The 20,383-nt window shown below is 50.1% G+C and overlaps 2 protein-coding genes across 3 annotated transcripts; both read right to left on the minus strand.

Moving 5' to 3' along the window:
• Positions 1-1,752: 1,752 nt before the first annotated feature.
• TOR1A (torsin family 1 member A) lies at positions 1,753-10,598 on the minus strand. The gene is made up of 5 exons (XM_082400815.1): positions 10,346-10,598; positions 9,435-9,700; positions 7,238-7,413; positions 7,010-7,137; positions 1,753-2,348 (listed from the first exon to the last, which is right to left on the minus strand). Exons 1-5 carry the CDS (start codon positions 10,524-10,526, stop codon positions 2,098-2,100), a joined length of 1,002 nt encoding a protein of 333 aa, XP_082256941.1. The 5' UTR covers positions 10,527-10,598; the 3' UTR covers positions 1,753-2,097.
• A 1,538-nt stretch (positions 10,599-12,136) lies between these two features.
• Positions 12,137-19,234, minus strand: LOC309632855 (splicing factor C9orf78). 2 transcript variants are annotated; one of them, XM_082400838.1, is made up of 9 exons: positions 19,057-19,234; positions 18,631-18,690; positions 17,288-17,339; positions 17,076-17,146; positions 16,130-16,207; positions 15,348-15,545; positions 14,151-14,287; positions 13,946-14,044; positions 12,137-12,485 (listed from the first exon to the last, which is right to left on the minus strand). In XM_082400838.1, exons 1-9 carry the CDS (start codon positions 19,137-19,139, stop codon positions 12,394-12,396), a joined length of 870 nt encoding a protein of 289 aa, XP_082256964.1. In that variant the 5' UTR covers positions 19,140-19,234; the 3' UTR covers positions 12,137-12,393. The 2 variants fall into 2 exon arrangements, with proteins under 2 accessions (XP_082256964.1, XP_082256963.1); XM_082400837.1 differs by having other exon boundaries at positions 19,062-19,217.
• Between the last annotated feature and the right edge of the window lie 1,149 nt (positions 19,235-20,383).

A 20,383-nucleotide genomic window follows, 5' to 3' on the forward strand; every position in this document is an offset into this window, starting at 1 on the left:
TCCATGGCCCCCCTTGACGGAGTGTGACACCCTGGGCAGCTGAGCAAAGAGCCGGAGCTGCCAAGATCCTCAGAGTCCGTGTCACACTCCCCTCCATTCCAGCCTGGGCTGCACTGTTAGGTCTAAATTCACAGCTTAGGGACTTCCCTGGTGGTGCAGTGGTTAAGAACCCGCCTGCCAGCGCACGGGACACGGGTTTGAGCCCTGGTCCGGGAAGATCCCACATGCCGCGGAGCAACTAAGCCCATGCGCCACGGCTACTGAGCCTGCGCTCTAGAGCCTGCGTGCCACAACTACTGAAGCCCCCATGCCTAGAGTCTGTGTTCCACAACAAGAGAAGCCACCGCAATGAGAAGCCCACGCACTGCAACAAAGACCCAGTGCAGCCAAAAGTATAAAATAAAAAAAATTTTTTTAATTAAAAACAAAAGCAGGGATTCCCTGGTGGCGCAGGGGTTGAGAATCTGCCTGCCAATGCAGGGCACACGGGTTCGAGCCCTGGTCTGGGAAGATCCCACATGCCACGGAGCAACTTGGCCCGTGAGCCACAATTACTGAGCCTGCGCGTCTGGAGCCTGTGCTCCGCAACAAGAGAGGCCGCGATAGTGAGAGGCCCGCGCACGGCGATGAAGAGTGGACCCCACTTGCCACAACTAGAGAAAGCCCTCGTACAGAAACGAAGACCCAACACAGCCATAAATAAATAAATAAACTAATTAAAAAAAAACAAAAGCAAGTGACATGAATGTTTAAAAATGAATGAATGAATGAATGAATATATAAATAAATAAAATTTATTAAAAAAAAAAAAAGAATCCACCTACCAACGCAGGGGACGCAGGTTCGAGCCCTGGTCTGGGAAGATCCCACATGTTGCAAAGAAACTGAGCCCGTGCGCCACAACTACTGAGCCTGTGCTCTAGAGCCTGCGAGCCACAACTACTGAGCCCGAGTGCCACAACTACTGAAGCCCATGTGCCTAGAGGCCGTGCTCCACAACAAAGAGAAGCCACCGCAATGAGAAGCCCGCGCACCGCAACGAAGAGTAGCCCCCGCTCACTGCAACTAGAGAAAGCCTGCACACAGCAATGAAGACCCAATGTGGCCAAAAATAAAAAAATAAATTAAAAAAAAATGTATTCACAAATCGTACACAATTTTACTGTAAAATGGTAGCTGTTTGCATTAATAAATAAAGACACTGTTCTCAGCATCCTGGGGGGCAGCTGAGCTTTCCCAGAGGTTTGGGGAGTTCTGATTAAACATAATGAAAATTAGTAATCAGTGAGGAAGGTTTTAAGAAAATATGGCAAAACCTGGTACAAAGCATGTGGCTCATTTAGGAATGGAAAGCAGAGAAGGGCCTTTGCAAAGCTGACTGACCGGCCAGTGACAAGCTGCAGATGCTTTTCTTTCGAGGAAATTCTGTTTCTAACAAATTGTTCACGACATTACTAAGATCATTCCCACAGTTCACAATGCTACTGTGATGAAAACTCTTGGGGAGGACATTTAGGTCTTGTCTGTGACGGGCCTGGGTGTGTTCCCTTACACACTTGTCCTTCTATAAACACTTACTGCCCTTGCGATGGTCATCCTGGGACAGATGGGCTCGCTGCTAGAGCCTCCGTCCCCAGTACAGTGACACCATCCTACAGAAGACAGGCCGAGGACTCAGGCTTTTTAGCAGTAAAGACACCACAGTGTATGTTGTAATGACAGGAACTTAAAAAAACACACAAAGCCAACAACTTAAGAGTCTGAAAAGTTTCTTCATAATGTTAAAAACCATTTTAAATAAAATTATCACATTTTCAGTAAAACTGATTCATCCTTCCTTGAAACAGAAACACTTGAAATTAAAACATGATTTTTAAAAAATCATGAGGCCTGGCACAGGTGAGCTGGGGGCTGGCTCCTCCTGCTTCTGTAGGCTCTGGGGCTGTTTCCATCTGTGATGCGTCACCGACGGCCCGCAGGCCCTGCTGGATGAAAATAACGCCCAGGGAAATGCCTGTCCTGTCACACCGGAATAATTCATTTTACTCCTCTTCCGGGACCAGAGCGGGGATGCGGGAAGCGACATCTCTGGTGCCATCAGTCATCGTAGTAATAATCTAACTTGGTGAACACAGTTTTGCAGCCTTTGTCAGAGAAAACTCTCTCCTCTTTGGGGAAAAATGTCATCTCCTCGGCCACTCTGCTTACAATGTCCTCGTCAACTTCGTAGCCTCGGGACTGCATTTCGACTCGGATGCACATTTTTAGGTGTTTATATTCCAGGGGGAGGAAGGGAACAAAATAATCAATGAGATTTCGGTCAATTAAGCTGCTGTGCCAGAAGCCACCTGGGGAAAAGAAAAAGGTGCTGTTCATCCACTGTCCACCCACCCGTCCACCTATCCACACACCTCTGCTGGGTGTCAGCCATGAGGTGGAGCCCCGCACCTGCCCTCATGGGGCTCACAGCCTAACGAGCAGTCAGACTAGCCAGTGAGCTCACCCAGGGCAACCGCGAGGGGCGACGCTCCTGTGAGAGCCAAGGGCAGGGTGATGCCGCAGTGGGCAGGAAGGCCTCTCAAGATGTGACCTCTAAGATCTCAGGCGGGTACCCTTCCTATGCATTTATTAAAATTTTTAGATACGAAAAAAAAAAGGATCTGAAGTGGGAAAGGGGCTCACCACCCACCCTGGAACAAGCAGGCAGGCCGAGTAGCAAACGGAGCAGGTTCACAGAAAGTGAAAGGTGAGAAGAAGAGTTCCCAGGGAAGGACCAGCACTCCCGCATCTTGGAAATTTGAGACTGGCCGGGGTTCCAGCGGCTGGGATTAGCAACAGGGTAGAGACCCACTGCCGCTGCCGGCAGGTCCCAACCCTCCAGAGCGTTTGGGGGACCAAAAGCTAGAATCCTCAGTAATGTGTGAAGACAGCGCTCTGTTACGGCCACAGGGCTCACACTTTCCCTGGATGAGGCCTGCCTCTGCCCAGTCTCGGGCCTTCCGAGATTCTCAGCCTCTTGACCCTCCCACTTCCCCTTCTGAGACGACGCAGCACCCATTGGATCACACTCAGCGTTTCTTCATGAGGACGGTTCCCCTTCCGCCTTGCCGCTTCACCCCTGTGCCTTAATCCCGGTCTGCCTCTGACACCAACTCCATCCTGTATTTTTCCCCCACACCACCAAGCGGTTCTCTGAGCCCACCTGCGTTCAGCTCAATTCTGATACTCTCTACCTGGAGACTCCGTCAGATCCCACAGGTTAAGGACTCAGCCCCACAAGACCGTCCCCTCCTTCAGCCACCAACCAAAAGTTCGGGTTGTCACCCGTGCTTCTGAGGTTCCAATGACCCCCTCCTTGGGTTCAATTAATTTGCTAGAGCAGCTCACAGAAACTCAGAGAAACATTTTCTTACTAGATTACTGGTTGATTATACAAGGATATAACTCAGAAACAGCCAGCTGGAAGAGATGCACAGGGCAAAGTATGTGAGAAGGGGCGTGACCCTTCCATGACCTCTGAGTGCATCACTCGCCCCAGATCTCCACGTGCTCACCAACCTGGAAGCTCTCCACGCCCTGTCCTTTAGGGGTTTTATGGAAAATTCTTTACATAGGCACGGTTGATTAAATCACTGGCCATTGGCGACTGATTCAGCCTTCAGCCCCTCTTCCCTCCTGGGAGGTCTACAAGGGCTGGAGACTGAAAGTTCCAACCCTCCAATCAAGGGTTGGTTCCCCTGGAAGCCACCCCCCACCCTGGTATTTTCCAAAAGTCACCTCATTAACACAAACTCTGATGTGGTTGAAAGGGGTTTGTTAGGAATATCAAAGACACCATTATGGCTCTATCACTCTGAAACTCCAAGGGTTTTAGGAGCTCTGTGCCAGAAGATGCGGATGAAGACCACATATACTTTTCTTACTATCAATCACATCTGGGGTTTATTCTTTTCTTGCCCAACAGTGCTTTGCACACAGCTGGTGCTCAATAAACATCTGACAGCCCGGATGCGGTGGAGTCTGTGGCCGTGGGAAAGAAGCACACCGAGCGCTGAGCAGCCGCAAGCCGGACAGCCCTGGGCAGCTCGTCTCCAGCAGGCCTGCCCTGTGCCAGGCGCGCCTGAGGCCCGAGGCAGGGGATGGAGCAGGGCCAGGCGGACGTGGACCGGCCACCCAGTAAACAGACGATTCCAGGTAGCGCCAGGGCCTGTGAGCACTGAGCTGGGGCCATCAGGCAAGGAGAGCAGAAAGCTAATCAGCCAGGGAGTCAGGACGACAAGGACCCGCCACACAGGGGCCCCGAAGAGTGCTCAGGTGGAGCAAGTGACTTTACAAACCACCGACCGACCACTGACCGACCACCCCGCAGTCCACATCCTCAGCCTGACCCCACCCCCCCCCGCCCCGGAACTGCACTGGAACTTCAGCCGCCTGCCCCGCATCTCTGCCTTCAGACGAGTCATCCCTTGCCGGACACGTCCCTCTTCATCTCCCACCCTCTCTGCAAACCTCCTCCTCCTGCAGGCCGGCCCCTAAATGGCAGTGCCACCCTGCCAAGTGCTCAGGCCAGATTCTCGATTTGTCTCTCTCATTCCCACAGTCCCTTAGGAAATCTTATTGTTTCCACCTTCAAATCCCAGTCAGACCGTGTCCCACCTCCCCCGGCTGCCACGGCTGGGCCAAGCCGCCAGCATCTCCCCCAAGGTTGTTGCAGCCGCTCCTTGCTGGCCTCCCCGTCCCTGCTGCCTTCAGTCTGTTCTCCACCCGGCAGCCAGGTGGTCCTGTTAAAACTAGGTCCGATCAGGGAACTGTCTGCTCAAAACCCTCCAGGGGCTCCCTCTTGCACTTGGAGCCAAGCCCAAGGCCCTCCTGTGGTTCCCCAGGCCTTCCACAATCTGCACCCCACCCCAAGCTCCACCTCTCATCTGACCTCCTGTCCCCTGCCTTCATCCTGGCCCAGGCACACTCCTGCTTCAGGGCTCTCGCGTGTGCTGTTCCCTCCCATGGAATGCTTTTCCCTCCCGTGTCCACATGGCTCTCTCACTCCTCAGGTCAGCCCAGATGTCACCCTCACAGTAAGCCTTCCCTGACCACTGTATTTAAAACTGCAGGGACTTCCATGGTGGCGCAGTGGTTAAGAGTCCGCCTGCCAGGGCAGGGGACACAGGTTCGACCCCTGGTCTGGGAAGATCCCACGTGACGCGGAGCAACTAAGCCCATGCGCTACAACTACTGAGCCTGTGCTCTCGAGCCCGCAAGCCACAACTACTGAAGCCCACGTGCCACAACTTACTGAAGCCCGCGCGCCTAGAGCCTGTGCTCTGCAACAAGAGAAGCCACTGCAATGAGAAGCCCGTGCACCACAACGAAGAGTAGCCCCCGCTCACTGCAACTAGAGAAAGCCCGCGTGCAGCAACGAAGACCCAACACAGCCAAAGATAAATTAATTAATTAATTAATTTTAAAAATTAAAAAATAAATAAAACTGCAGCTCACCCTCGTCCCACACCCCCCAACCCCTATTTATTGGTTTACTTTTTTCCCTATTGTGGGGAAAGCGGAAGATAAATCTCTACCTCTACGTAGATATGGGTCCCGGCATCTGACACGTTTCCTTACTTGTTATCATTAGGATAGAGACTCCACAAGAGTAAGGATTTCTGTTTTGGCTCACTGCTGTGTCCCCAGTTCTTGGACCAGTGCCTGACACCTAGTAGGTGCTCAACAAATACGTTGAGTGAACGAATGAAAGAGTTCAGCCATCTGCCTAAGGCCGGAGTCAGGACGTGGCTGAGCCAGGCCTGCCCAGATCCGAAGCTCATCCTCTGGAACCCTCTGGAACCTGCAGAGTGGGTTCTAGGCCAGAACCACTTGCTGTGGTATTCAGGGGCTGAGACTTCTACTGCGTGTGTTCATACTTCTGGCATGCCAAGAATCTACTCAACATACTACAAAATATTTTGTGTTTCACCGTTAACATTCCACTTGCACGAATTGACATAAAATAGCCCATTACTGTTCATGTAACTCTGAAGTGCTATGAATTTCTTGACAAGTCTGTTTCAGAGGAGACCTTCTGTTTTACAATTTCAAGAACAAACCTGAGCAAATGGTAGCGTTCAACCCACATGGCTCACGGATTTTACCCAGTGAGTCAGTCTCCAACATGGTGTCTTTCCACATCCAAGGGTTCAAGGTCAAAAGTGAATGTGTCAGGTCACTGGCAAAGCAATGAGCTTGGTAGTAAAAGCTCACACTCTGGAATAGAGATACCTAATAGGCTGTGTGTCCTTGGGCAAGGGGCTCTCTCTCTGAGCCTCAGTTTCCTCATCTATAAAATGAGGACAGTAATAGTTTCTACCCCAGGAGGTTATTGTGGAGATTAAAGGAAACATGCAGGTAGAGAGTTTCACACAGTGCCCAGTACAGAACAGGGGCCCAGCCACTGCTTGGCTGTTACTCCCGGGCACAGACCCTCAGGGTTCTAGGTCAATGTGCAGAAAGAAAGGGACCTAACGGGCCCATCTCCTCCATCAGAGGCTCCCCGGCAGCCTTCCTTGTTCCACCACCCGCTTTTACAAAGGAAAATGATTTGGCTGAAAAAACCAGGAAACAAATTTTCAAGATCTTGATGATCAACAATGTCCCTATTTCTTTAAAACGGCATCTCCCAAACTTGCATATGTGTAAAAGTCACCTGGAGTTTGTTAACACAGATTCCCTCAGGAATTTGGACTCAGTAGGCCTGGGGAAGGGACTGAGAATTGGTATTGCTAACCAGCCCCCAGGTGATGGTGAGGTCGTCAATTTAAAACTTAAAGGCGTGGGATCATGAAGTAGGGGGACGTTGTGCTGGGAACGGATGGCCTCGCTTACTGTTGTTTTTTTTTTGGCCGCACTGCACTGCATTTGGGGTCTTAGTTCCCCAACCAGGGATCGAACCCACGGCCTCTGCATTGGAAGTACGGAGTCTTAACCACTGGACCGCCAGGGAAGTCCCCCCACTTACTGTTCTTGTTATTGAAGGCCGACACAGACAAGGCATGCTCCATGTCTCTGAGCTTGATTTCTTCCCTCTGCTTTCCACTTCTCCAGAAATCTAAAGCCACGTCTGTGATCCTTTCTGCTCCAGCATTGCTGCAAAAGAACTCTAGTGAATAAGGACTGGGGTTTTTTCCCCGAAGCCCCCAGGCTGGGGCTCAGAGCTCTTCAAACCATGTCCCAGCCCCGACTTTACCTGAGAAATACGAAGATGGCTTTCTGATAGGAGACCCCATCCAAGTTGTCATAATAGTCTAGGTAAGGCTTGATGGCATCTATGAGGCCAGCATGCATCTTGTCCATCTCATCAAATATGAAGATGGACCTCGCACAGGCACTCACGTTGCCGCGAATCCACGACTGTAACTGATCCTGAACGACAAGGGGGAAGAGCCAATACAGATGCTCAGAGTGCGAGTGACACCACCAGAGTGAGCACTATTAACGCTACAACCGCCTCTACAAAGGCTGCATTTACGGACTGCTTACTGTGTGCTCCCTGCTGTGCTAAGAACTTTATACAAGCTCTTTTGTTTCTCACCGCAACGCCACGTAGTGGGCATTATCATACCCATTGTACAGATGAGGAAACTGAAGCACAGAGAGCATAGTCAACTGAGATTACAAAATTTGCCCAAGATTACAAAATTAGTATGTGACAGAGCTAAGATCTGAATCCCACCCTGCCTGATTCCAAAGCCCCACACTCGGATTGTAATTCTTGTCCTGCGACATGTCACGTCGACGCTGTGTCACTGAGTTGCAGGGCCTCTGTCATCAAAATGGCAATGTTAACACATATCCTGTGCACGCCAGCCTTCTTGGAAGAAGGCAGAGGCCAAGTGACCTCTTCTCTCATTCAGTCCTTAGATCAGCCTGGAGAAGGGGCTCTAACTTTCCGATGGGGGAAGTGAGGAGAACTCAAGTGCACACACACTTGGGGATGAGTGTGGTGAGGCAACACTCTTGAGTTTCTGGAACAATGCCTGGAGGTTGCTGAAATAAATTTGCTTAAGTGGAACATTCCCTAAGAACATATTTAGGCACTTCTTATATTAAACAATCAAGATAAGAAGGAGAAAGGACCCTTTACATCAGAAATTTGAACTATGGTTCTATACAGTTCTTTCCTGGATGTTTCCCCCTACGGTAAGGAGAAAGAATTAGCTACCTGTTTCTGAGGAAAATTCTGTAAGTTACAATGACTTGACTTCTTGACTTCTTATGATTTGGGGTTTTGCTTGGCTACTCGGACCATGGTTACAATGTTCCATGGGTACATATTTAACTTAAGCAGTAACTCTGCTCTGTAGGTATGGACTAACCTCTATTTACAGAACGAGAACCTTAGGGGAGCTGAAGTGACTTGCCTGAGTCCACAAAGCGAACCACCTTTTAAACAAGGATTCCTTCATGTCTGGCAGGCTCCAGCAGCCAAGGTCTTCCCATTCTGCTTCTCCCACTTACAGACAACAACAGAGAACATGTATCGAGCACTCACTACAGGTAAGATGCTGTTCTAACCACTGTTCATACAATGTTTTATTGTGATCTTCCAAAACCCATCAAAGTAGTTACTACTGTGTTCCCTATTTCACAGATGAGGAAACTGAGGTGTAGAGAGGTTAAGTAACTTGCTCAAAGTCACATAGCTATTAAACAGTGAAGACAGAATGCTAACTAGGGTGACTAACTCATCTCTATTTGCCTGGAACTTTCTCAGTTGTAGCACTGAAAGTCCCACATCCCAGAGACTCCTGGACAGTTGGTGACCCTGATGCTCTCCCAAGCCAAAGGGAAAAATGTGTTCACACAAGTGAGGATTAAAAAAGGCAATAGTTAACGTTGATTTGAACGCTTATGTGCCAGGCATCATGTTACATACTTGACACACAGAGCTCAAGAAATCCTCACAACTGCCATTTGACAGGTGAAGAACCTGAGTCTCAGGGAGGTCAGGTGACTTTCCCACAATTACACAGCTGTAAGGAGCCTTAGGGCTCAAATCCAGGTGTGCCTGCTGACAAAGCCAGACTGTTAAATAGGGAGTTAAACCGTAAAAGCAAACTTAGGCCTCCCTAGAAACGTTTCCTCTTTTATAAAACGTGTTAAGATTTGAAGATCTTTAAACTGGATTTGATTATGTCCATCTCTCAAATCCTATGACCCCACTTACTATCACACTGAGCCTGTTTTCAGAAACCACCACGAGCTTTGATGGTATAATTGCTCCCTGCATCTCCAACCCTCTGTAAGTTCCACACTTTTCAAAGAGGAACTGATGCATTTTCAGGGCTCTCTCATTTCAACACGGAATTTCCAAATCCCGTTCCCCAACAAAGAAACCCCAAACCCAGCATCATCCAGGAAGGATCCCGAAATTTGGCCCTTGCCTTATACAGGGTGATGTTGGAGACGTGAGGGAAGTGCAGTGTGGCCACAAACAGGTGGACGTAGTCACTGTTCAGACCACCCTCGTAAATATTCTCTGCGATGATCTTGCTGACAAAATTTTTGCCGGTGCCCGTCCACCCGTGTAGGGAGAGGGTGAGAGGTTTCTTGGGCTTCGGGTTGCTTATGAAGCCAGACACAGCATTTAAGATGACTTTCTTTGCAAGATGCTGTCCAAAGAGCTTGCTGTCCAGATCCTTCTGCAGCGCTGGGAAAAACAAAGCCAGTCAGGCGGGGAGTAGGGGGACACACGTGGCAAAACGCAGCCCAGTTGACAGGCTCATGTGAAAGCCAGCAAAGCCCGCTAAGCTCTTCAAGCGTCTAGTGAGACGCGGAAGTAGGTAAGCACTTGGCCCAGGTGACCGGCGGGTCCAGCAGGCCCTCCCTCTGCTAGTCCTGCCCGTTCCCGAGCCCTCCTTCCTGAAGAGACCCTTGGCTCCAGTGCCTCCGCCACCAGCGTGAGCCCCTCACCCCCGCTCGGTCCCTCCCACCCCACGCCCAGCTGGAAAAGGGCGGCGGTTCGGGCCCCATTGCTCCGCCTCGGAAGAGTCCCCACCAGCCTTCCCGTCTCCGGCGAGGAAGGAGTAAAAACTCTCTGCAGGAAGTTTCCAATCGTCCACACTCCCAGCTTCTGAGCGAAGGTGCCCAAACAGCAGCTGGCTTCCGCAGGTCTCCGACCAAAGTCCGGTCTGACTGTGGTCGTGGCCCAGGAGCCAGGCCCCATCCCGCACTCCGGTTCCGGGTCCGGCCCCCGCCGGCCTCAGCGCTGCCCGGGCTTCCGGGCCTCCTGGACCCCAGCCTCTGACCCCCGCCCCAGCCCTAGCACCAGCCCCCAGCCCCCGCCCCATCCTACCGTCTCGGCTGAGGCTCTGCTTCTGGCTGCAGCACTCGGCGAACAGGCAGTAGAGGCGCGGGTAGGAGATGTAGCCGGTGAGGACGCCGGCCAGGGCCAGTCCCAGGCTGATGGGCTCCACCGCCCGCACCGCCAACGGCGCCAGCAGCACCAGGCCCAGTGCGGCCCGGCTCAGCTTCATGCCCGGACCCGCGCCGCCCCGCGCGTTCTCGCGCCTACCGCAGACCGGCGCTACCGCCAGACTGCACTTCCGGTCCCTCCCGCCGGGGCCGCCATCTTTGTAGCGGGCGGACCTCCTCCGACGCCGGCGGCCGCCATCTTTGTGAGGGGCAGGCCCGTGCCTGCTTTGGGCGCTGGGGCCGCTGGAGGGGCCAATTTTTTTTTTTAATAAAACATTTTTGGGAACAGTTTTACATTTATAGAAAAGTTGACAGGACAGTACAGAGAGGTTCCATATTACCACACCCCCGCCCGCACAGTTTCCCCTATTATTAACATCTTACATTAGTATGTTACATTTGTTAAAATTAATGAACTTATATTGCTAGATTGTAACTAAAGTTTCTTCATATTTCCTTAGGTTTTACCTAACGTCCTATTTGTGATCCGGGATCCCATCCAAGATACCACATTATATTTAGTTGTCATGTCTCCTTAGCTCCCCTTGGCTGTGACTGTTTCTCAAACTTTCCTTGGTTTTGATGACCTTGAGAGTTTGGGGGGAGTACTGGTCAAATCTTTTGTAGGATCCCCAACTACTGGAATTTGTCTGATGCTTTCCTTATGATTAGACTGGAGTTACGGGTTTTGGGGAGGAATATACTTTACAGAGATAAAGTGCTATTTTTATAACATCATATCAAAGGTACACAGTCAACATGATTTATGACTGTTGATGTTGACCTTCATCACCTGGATAAGGTAGTGTTGGTCAGGTCTCTCCCAGGTAACGATACTTCCACTCATTCATTCATCATTTTGAGGATCGCCTATGGACTCGATCCTGGGGATTCAAGAAAAAGTGAGGCACACGTGATTCCTGCCTTCAGTGACCTTGCATTCATTCGAGTGAAGGGGAAAAAAAGCTAGAAGAAAATCTGGTTTACAGATGAGAAAACTGAGGCTCCGAGGCGAACGGATTTGTCCAACGATTTAAGGAAGCTGTGAGCAGGGCTCAGATCTGACTCCAAAGCCACACTTCTCTAACCACACAATACCTGCTTTAAATCAGCCCAGGAGTCAACCGACCTGTCCTTTCCTCGTCACAGCCTGTGTAACTACCTCAGGAAAAATGGCACAGGTGGGCCGTACTTGACAGCTCAGAGACTGGAGCCTGTCCACCTCTCTTAAACTAAATGAGAAAACCCCTCTCAGTGACTGAATTTTGCTTTTGAGCTGCCCAACCCCCAGACTCTGAACACATTACCTAGCGTTGGTATAAGAAGACGCAATACAAACAATAAGGCTGGGTCCATTTCATATTTAATACTTAAGTGCTAAAAGTGATAGAAATTGTTTTTTCTTTCATAACGAAAAGAAACAGATAACTTTGTAAAAGTCAGAAAATACTGGTGTCCCTTTGATCTCAACCTAGATTTTTCTGCTGTCAGCTGGATCCACTGTAAACAGTGAAGGATGCATTTCTGAACCCCACTCCAGATACTTGAAAATAGGAGACATGACTGCATATATAATAATAATAAAACCACAATCTAAAGGGTATTATCTCACCCTGAAACACACAACTGTTTCCTCCTGACCCAGGGCAAATATTAGGAAAAAGTCAACATATTTACAAACGAGATTTAATAATGCTCTCAAGAATAGAGTTTGTCCCCAAATAGGAAAACTACACATTGTTTCAAAAGGTTACAAATTCAGTGCCTGAAAAATCCAGCAGGTAAGCAGCAGGACTGATAGAGTCTGTTTTGGGAACTGTCTGCTAGCCAATGAGCAGGCTTCTGTCCAGGAAGCCTTTGATCAGGGGGATAAAGGGAGTGAATGACACTATTTACATCCCACTTTGCACCTCTCCCCTTTAGCCTCCCTCAGTACCGCCTGTTCATCTTCTTGAACTTCTCGTAGTGATAGTCATCCGTGGCCTTCTCGTTAGCAGGACGCTTGCGGTTGGGAGGGGACCCTGAGAAGGAAAAGAGGAAAAGCTGTTTGCCATGCTGGAAGCCAACAACAGGCTTAGCTCCACGTAGGCAAGGACGACTATGCCTGTCTCACTCCCTACAGGAGCCCCAGTGCCTACTCTAGTGAACAGGAACATAGTAGGGCCTCAGTAAGTACCTGTTCTTGGGTGAATAGCAATAAACATGGTGGAGTCAGGTGCCAGCCAAAATATGCTGACTTCAATGTTAGACCAGGTGAACAGCAGTAGCTACGCTTCATTGAGAGCTTGACAACATACCAGGCATGGCACTAAATCTTTTTAGACAGGACTTCCTTTCACCCACCCAGCAATCCTAGCAGGGGCATGTTACCATCTCTGCTCAGAGAGGTTAGCTGATTTGCTCAAGGTCACTCAGGAAGTGAAGGTAGGCTGAGTTGAACCCAAGTCTGGTGCCTCCAATGTCCCTGCTTCCTAGGTATTAATAATAGGAAGCTCTTTGGGAATCAAAGACTACATGGCTAAGGTGTTACAGAAAATAATTTCTCAAGTAGGAAGGACGAAACAGAGCAACAGGCTGGATTTTCAGAAGCCTCAGCAAATTTAGCATTTCCTTAGAATCATCCCATTGTTGATAAGAAAGATGACACCGCCTGGTGCTGGTGAGCACGTGGGAAAGGGGCACTGCTGGATGTTGCTGGCGGGAGAACAAATTAGGATCATTTGGTGAGTTCTCAGAAGGCAGCTTTAGGACATGACATAGGCAAGAATGATCATCATTAAATAGGGAAAAATGGGAAACAACTTAAGTGTCCTGCCAGAGGGAAATGGTTAGACTATAGGACCTCTATCTATACAGCAGAATGTGATATGGCCATTGAAAGGGAAAATGTATTTACTGTCATGGAGAGACAGGCAGAGCACACTAAAAAGCTGTGAGATCCTATTAAGTATGTATACAGCATATGTATATTTTTTTAAAGTGGGCAAGGTTATACACAGTCAGCCCTTGGTATCCCTGGATTCCGCATCCATGAATACGGAGGGCTGACCGTGGGACTTGAGCATCCACAGATTTTGGTGTCTGCAGCGGGTCCTGGAACCAGTCCCCCACGGATACTGAGGGATAACAATATATAAAAATGTTAACAGGGGCCGTCTTTGGGTGGTGAAATTATGATTAACTTTTAATTTACTTTTGCTTATTGAAATTTTCTAATTTTTTGAGTCTCTATTATATTTGACAGCCCAGTGAATCCTTAGAGCAAACCCAAGTGGTTAAGTTTTATTACTATTCCCATCTTAGAGGTAAAGAAACTGAGGCTTGGACAGGGGAAGGCACATGACCATGGTCCAGAGAATGGGCTAGAACCCAGATGCCCTGACCCCAAAGGCCAAGTGCCGCCCCTGCCGAGTCCCTCCCCACCCCCACGGGCCCTGGGAAGCGGTCGCGCCAGGCGGCCCGAGGCCTCTGCTGTACTCACGCTCAGGCTCCGGCTTCTCCGTGTCACCCACTCTCAACGGTCGGGCTTTGGGCTCTTCTTTGTTTCTCCGTATGGGAGCATTGAGCTCCTCGTGATAAACTGGACCAAAAGAGAGCAGGGGACGGGTCAGACAGACTTTGGGAACCCAGGGACCTCAACCCAATGGCGTGGGCTGGAGCTGCTTCCCCAGAGACGCGACACTTACATCGGTTGTGCTGCACGTAATTCACAGCCATGTTGGTGGGCACAAAGGATGTCTCACTGTCTTTCTTCTTGTTCTGCTGCTCTGCCAGCAGACGGGCCTTGGCATCCTCCGTGGAAATGATATTTTTTATTTTAGCACTATGGGGAGAAAGGAGCCACACCACAGTGAGATCATCACACCTTTGGGCCTCAGATGGAACTGACTAAAGGGGCTGGCAGCCCCCCCACTGCATAAGGACGTCATCTTTCTTGGGGCACAGCTCTCTACAATTTACCAACTCCCCTGCGGTCAGATTGTCACGGAGCTCTCCCAGCATCGGAGGTGCAGGAGTTACTCTCTTCTGATCAAGAGGAAATTGAGCTGGAGGTCAGGTGAACTGACTAAGGCTCAAAGCTAGGAAGGCCAAAAAGGAAGCGAGAACCCAGAAGTCTCCCAACTTCTACCACACACACCCGAAGATGATAATGACCACTGTATTTCCTCCACAAAAATCCCCTTTTGGAGCAGATGCTTTGTAGTAAAAATGAAAGAAGAATCACGGGGTGGGTGAGCCTTTATCATTGCTCCTGCTAGAATAAGGCAGAAGAATACAAGGACCTGAATAGAAGAGCTGAAGAGCTGTGAACAAAGGCTAAATAAGAACATTCTTGGGGGCTTCCCTGGTGGCGCAGTGGTTGAGAATCTGCCTGCCAATGCAGGGGACAAGGGTTCGAGCCCTGGTCTGGGGGGATCCCACATGCTGCGGAGCAACTGGGCCCATGAGCCACAACTACTGAGCCCGCGCGTCTGGAGCCTGTGCTCCGCAACAAGAGAGGCTGCGACAGTGAGAGGCCCGCGCACCGCAATGAAGAGTGGCCCCTGCTCGCCGCAACTGGAGAAAGCCCTCGCACAGAAACGAAGACCCAACACAGCCATAAATAAATTAAAAAAAAAAAAAAAGCACATATATTAAAAAACAAAAAACAAAAAAAATTCTTGTTTTCGGCAGAGTTCCTTGTCTCTTTAACTACTTCTGACCAACCCTTCAGAGAAACTCCTGGCAACAACCGTGTCAGCCTGCCACAGAAGACAGTTTATGTCTGTGGGTTTCCAAGGAGACAGGTTAAGAAACAGTCCCTTAACTCTGAACTGGAAAGCAGAGAGCTCGTCCTTTCTGCCTAGGGGCGGGAGAGGCGCGACCACGGGTCCGAAACGCACTCGATGCCGAGGTCCACCTCCGGGATGCCGCTCAGCATCTGGTTGGACAGCATCTCCTCGGTCTTCTTTGCTGAGGAGACCCGGATGTTTTCCGGCAGTTCGTAAAGGCAGTCCTCTGCGTTCTTCGGCTTGACTTTCTGTTCTTCATGTTCCACGATCCCTTTCCGCTTCTTCAGCTCCGTCTCAATGTACTTCATCCTGAAATGAGATACCCAAAGGCCTCAAAGAGGGGCAGGAGAGCTCACAACTGGTGTCGTTTAAATGAGTGGTCCCCAACACTGGCTCACGGAGCCGTGATGGTTGATGATGAAGTTGCCATCGTTCCATGGAGAAGGAGAAAAACAAAAATAACTTGAGTTTTTAAATCAAGCTAAAATTTTTCAACTTAAAGCACCAACCTATATTATGAGATTCTGTCCTACCACACCATGTGTAAGGTTCTTTGAAGACAAAAAGATAATGGTAGATGGTAGTTTGTTTAACAGCCTTGTTGGCAAAATGAAAAATAGGCAAGTCCATTGTTTATCCCTGCAATTTTGGGCAGGGTGGAACACTACTAGTCAAGGAATCTAAAATTCCAAGAACCACACTTTTAAAGAATTTTTGAGTTTTTCAAAGTCCTCAAGCCTCAGGGGGTGGTGAAAGGGGAGGCAGGGGTGCGAGAGGGGCCAATCTGCTGTCTTTGGATAAGTCTAGAAATGTCATCTGTGACAAAATATCTTGGACTCTGTCTGGCTGGAGCCCTCCCCCAATCTCTTACTGATGAACAGACTGACACCTACATGTCCGCGTCCTCGTCCCTTCGGTTGGTTTCTGCAGAAAATGACGTCCCCAGATGGAGGTCTTCCTCTTCACTGATCCTAAAAAAAGAGAACAGTGAAGCAGAGCCTTAGAGTCACCGCTAAATGAGGCTGAGTGTGATGTTACATGAATAAAACAAGTATGCAACGAAACGTACAACATCCTGTTTATGGTCAAAAAATATATACATATATATGATATGTAAATAGAAGGAACTCTGGGAACATATGCAAGCACACTGACGGCCTCTGGACATACCTCGGGGGAATGAGTAGATTCGTTTATATTTCACTTTTGTATTCTTTGTATTATTTTTGTAATTGTGTTTCTATGTTTTCCTCAAAAAAGAAAAACAACTTCCACATGGATTTGAAAGACAATATATAGGGGCTTCCCAGGTGGCGCAGTGGTTGGGAGTCCACCTGCCAGTGCAGGGGGACACGGGTTTGAGGCCTGGTCCGGGAGGATCCTACATGCCGCAGAGCAACTAAGCCCCTGCGCCACAGCTCTGGAGCCTGCAAGCCACAACTACTGAAGCCCGTGCGCCACAACTACTGAAGCCCGTGCACCTGGAGCCTGTGCTCCGCAATGGGAGAGGCCACTGCAATGAGAAGCCTGCTCGCCACAACTAGAGAAAGCCCACGCACAGCAGCGAAGACCCAACACAACCAAGGATAAATAAATAAATTAAAAAAAAAAAAGACAATATACAATGCACCTTTGCAAGAGGTGCCTACCTGCATCACTCTAAGCTAACTTTTGAAGAGTTTTTGTTTTCTTTGTTTTTAAACAACGTACCTTTTACAAAGCACAAAGGGTACTCCAAGATGTCCCATTAAAGCTGCGGCAGGACCCAGCTCCCTGGGGGAACACAGACCCAGGCAGGGGCTGCAGGTGAATTTGCCTCTCAGCCAGTTTTGCACTTACTTATCTTTGCCCCTTTCCTTTAGTTTCTTCATGTCCACCATCCCGCCTGTCTTCATCTGAAAGGGATCATCCTGCAGACAGCAAACACAGCCAAGAAGAAGCATCTATATAACTTGCAGTGGAATTTTTTTTTTTTTCTTTTAAGAAAACGCAATCATCCACTGAAGAGCAGCCACATCTTCCCACTGCCCAAGGAGGACCCCACAACTTACCACTAGAGTGGTCTCTTCTTGTACCTTCTCTCCCACCAGCAGGGCTACAGCACTGAGAAAAGCCAAAAAGTCGGGGAGAGAGAGAGAGAAAGGGCACAATTCAGAGATGAGGAGAAACATTTAGGAAGTCTGTAGGTTGCAACATTAGGGCAATGGTGAGATTTGCGGGGTGAACACTGAAGCCGGCTGGAAAAGCCTACAAGAATAACAGGGTCCAAGAAACACTCTAGACGCTGGAGGTGGGGGTAGTGGTGACGTCAGTGGTACATTTTCCTGTAAAGTCATTTAGCATTATCTTGGCTTAGAAATCTCATTTCTAAGATTATGCCTTCAGGGAAAATGAAGCTAAAGACAAATGCAGAAAAATACTATTGCAGCCTTATTTGATGGTGAAATTTTAAAAAATGATGTACAGGTCCCAAAATAAGGGGTAAGTTAAATTATGATATGTACATCTGATAGAATATTATGCAGATATTAAAAAGGTTTTCGGAAAAATTACCCACAATGTGGTTGAAGGCTCACAATATCATGAGTTGAAAATACAGTAGTCCCCCTTTATCTGTGGTTTCACTTTCCACAGTGTCAGTCATCTGCAGCCCAAAAATATTAAATGGAAAATTCCAGAAATAAAAAATTCCTAAGTTTTAAATTACCAGCTGTTATGAATGGTGTGATGAATCTCTGCCATCCTGCCCCGTCCCACAGAGGAGGTGAATCATCCCTTTGTCCTGAGTGTCCACACTATACATTACTCACCCATCAGTATAGGAAAAAATAATCTACATAAGGTTCAGTACTACCCAGGCTTCAGGTATCCACTGGGGGTCTCAGAACATAGCCCCCGTGGATAAGAGGGGACTACCGAAGAAGAATAGAATAAAAGTAAAGCTGCTCATCGTCTTTACAAAAAAGAGACAAAACAGACAAGAAACAAACATTAAACGTTAACACTGATCACCTCTGTATGGGAGAATTATGGGTACTGTTTATTTTTATGATTATACTTTTCTAAATTTTCCCAAACTCTTAACAATCAGTGTGCATTTCACAATTAATCACAGTGTGCATTTGACAATAAAAACACTGATCAATGACCTGTTTCTGACCTCTGGAGCAAACTTCAAGATCACAAGGCTCGGGGCATGTCCTGGTTAAACATCTGCAAAAAACGCTTGGACTCCTCCCCAGGCAGTACTAGGTGTAAAGTGTGTCAAGAGAAGGGGCTATGTCTGAGGAGATATTTGTGACAGCGACCGAGTGGGGATGGGGGAGTCGGGGTAGGTGGTGTCTCGGTCATCCCCTCCTCCTCCTCCGGGTCCTCTCCCCCACGCAGTACCCACCTCACCCCGTTGGGCCTCTTCCTCAGGTTCTGCACCTCTCGGGTCTCTTCCAGTTTTAATCTAAAAAAAAAAAAAAAAAAAAAAAAAGGCAATGCACAGGCTGAGAGACCCTCCACGGAACTCAGAGTCAAAAGGCAGCTTCGACGGACACCCCTGCCCCGCTGCCTGCCCGCAGTGGTCCAGAGGGTGACTCTGCGTCTGGACCCACCAACGGGAGTCAGAACCGCTGCGCATGCCAGGGGCACCTCTCCCAACCATGAGACCTTGGGGCGGCGGTCTCATCCCTAGGGGCCTCAATTTCTTCGCAGAAGGGGATAACAACCCGGCTCATAATTAGCAATGTTGTCAAAGAGGTGCCTGGCCGGTGGCGAGTCCCCCTAGGCTGCCTCTCTCTTCCTGCCCCGTGGAAGCCCGCCCCAAACGCACCGAACCTCCTCTGAGTCCTGCTCATCGTCCTCCGACTCCGAGTCGGCCCGGCGCCGGCGGAAAGTCTTCCCGGTGACCGGCATAGTCGCGCCAGCCCCACGGTCTAACCGCCGAGCCCCTGCGCTGAGATCTAGGATACTTCCGGCGCTCAGCAGTGAGATCAGAGCGCCGGCCCCTGCCCGGCCCTGCCCGACTCGGTCCGGCCCTGCCCGACTCGGTCCGGCCCTGCCCGACTCGGTCCGGCCCTGCCCGACTCGGTCCGGCCCTGCCCGACTCGGTCCGGCCCTGCCCGACTCGGTCCGGCCCTGCCCGACTCGGTCCGGCCCCGCCACAAGCCCTCCGGCCCCGCCCCCGGCCCACACCGTTCATCTGACCACGCCCCTACCCCTGGCGTCGGCCTCTTCCGATTGGGCGGCCAAGGGGGAGGAGGCGGGGCGCGGCCGGCCGGGCCTCACGACCCTGCGCTGCGCCGAGCCGCGGAAGGCGCGCTTGGCTGACAGGCGGAGGTGGCGCGGTTGCTACGGCAGGTGAGTTCCGGGCCGCAGCCAGTTGCTTCAGGGGGCCGGGTCTCTCGGAGCAGGGGCGAGCACAGTCCAGCTACGGGCCGGCGGGGGCCTGGCCCTGCCTGGTACGCAGAACGCCGCGGCCAGGTGAGCTGAGCCTGGGATCCCTCCCCCCGGCCGCCACCGCCCTGTCCCCTCCTCCGGCCAGCGCCCAGGGGATCCTCTTGGGCCCCAGCAGCCCACTTCGAGCCCCCAGGGGCTCGTTGCTTCTCCGGAACAAGGGCTGCTGTCTCTTTTATTTCTGCCTGGGCCTGACCCAGCGTTTAAAGCACACGTGTGGCGTCTCGGAGCGCTGACTTGTATTTCCCCGGGGTCTGGGCCCTGACGGGCACTTTGTTCTTTAGGGACAAAAGATGACCACTTCTTAGCGATGATGAATTAAAGTCCCAGCCCCGACTGCCCCGCTAATGATGGCTTCCAGCCACTTCTCCCCGAGGAGAGTCGCGTGTGGTGTTTTGAACCCACCCGGGAGGGTTTGAGGGTAGAGGGTGCTTGCTGGCAGCTTCCCGGGACCTTCGGGGACCTTGTTTTCGTCCTTTGTCACGAGGACTGTCTCTCCGGCCTCCGCCCCTTCTACCCGAGGATGCTGTGAGGATTAAGTTTATTTGAAAAAAACAGGCATCAACAAACGCTTAGGATATACCTAAATGCATAAATAATGGCTTACGGGACGTCTAGAAAGCCCTTATTAGTTTTTCCTTTCTCAATATACTGTCTGTCCTTTCCTTTGCAAGAACTACCTCTTATTAAACACTTCTTATGTG

Source organism: Balaenoptera borealis (assembly GCF_965194805.1).
Source record: "Balaenoptera borealis genome assembly, chromosome: 8".
Lineage (NCBI taxonomy): Eukaryota > Metazoa > Chordata > Mammalia > Artiodactyla > Balaenopteridae > Balaenoptera > Balaenoptera borealis.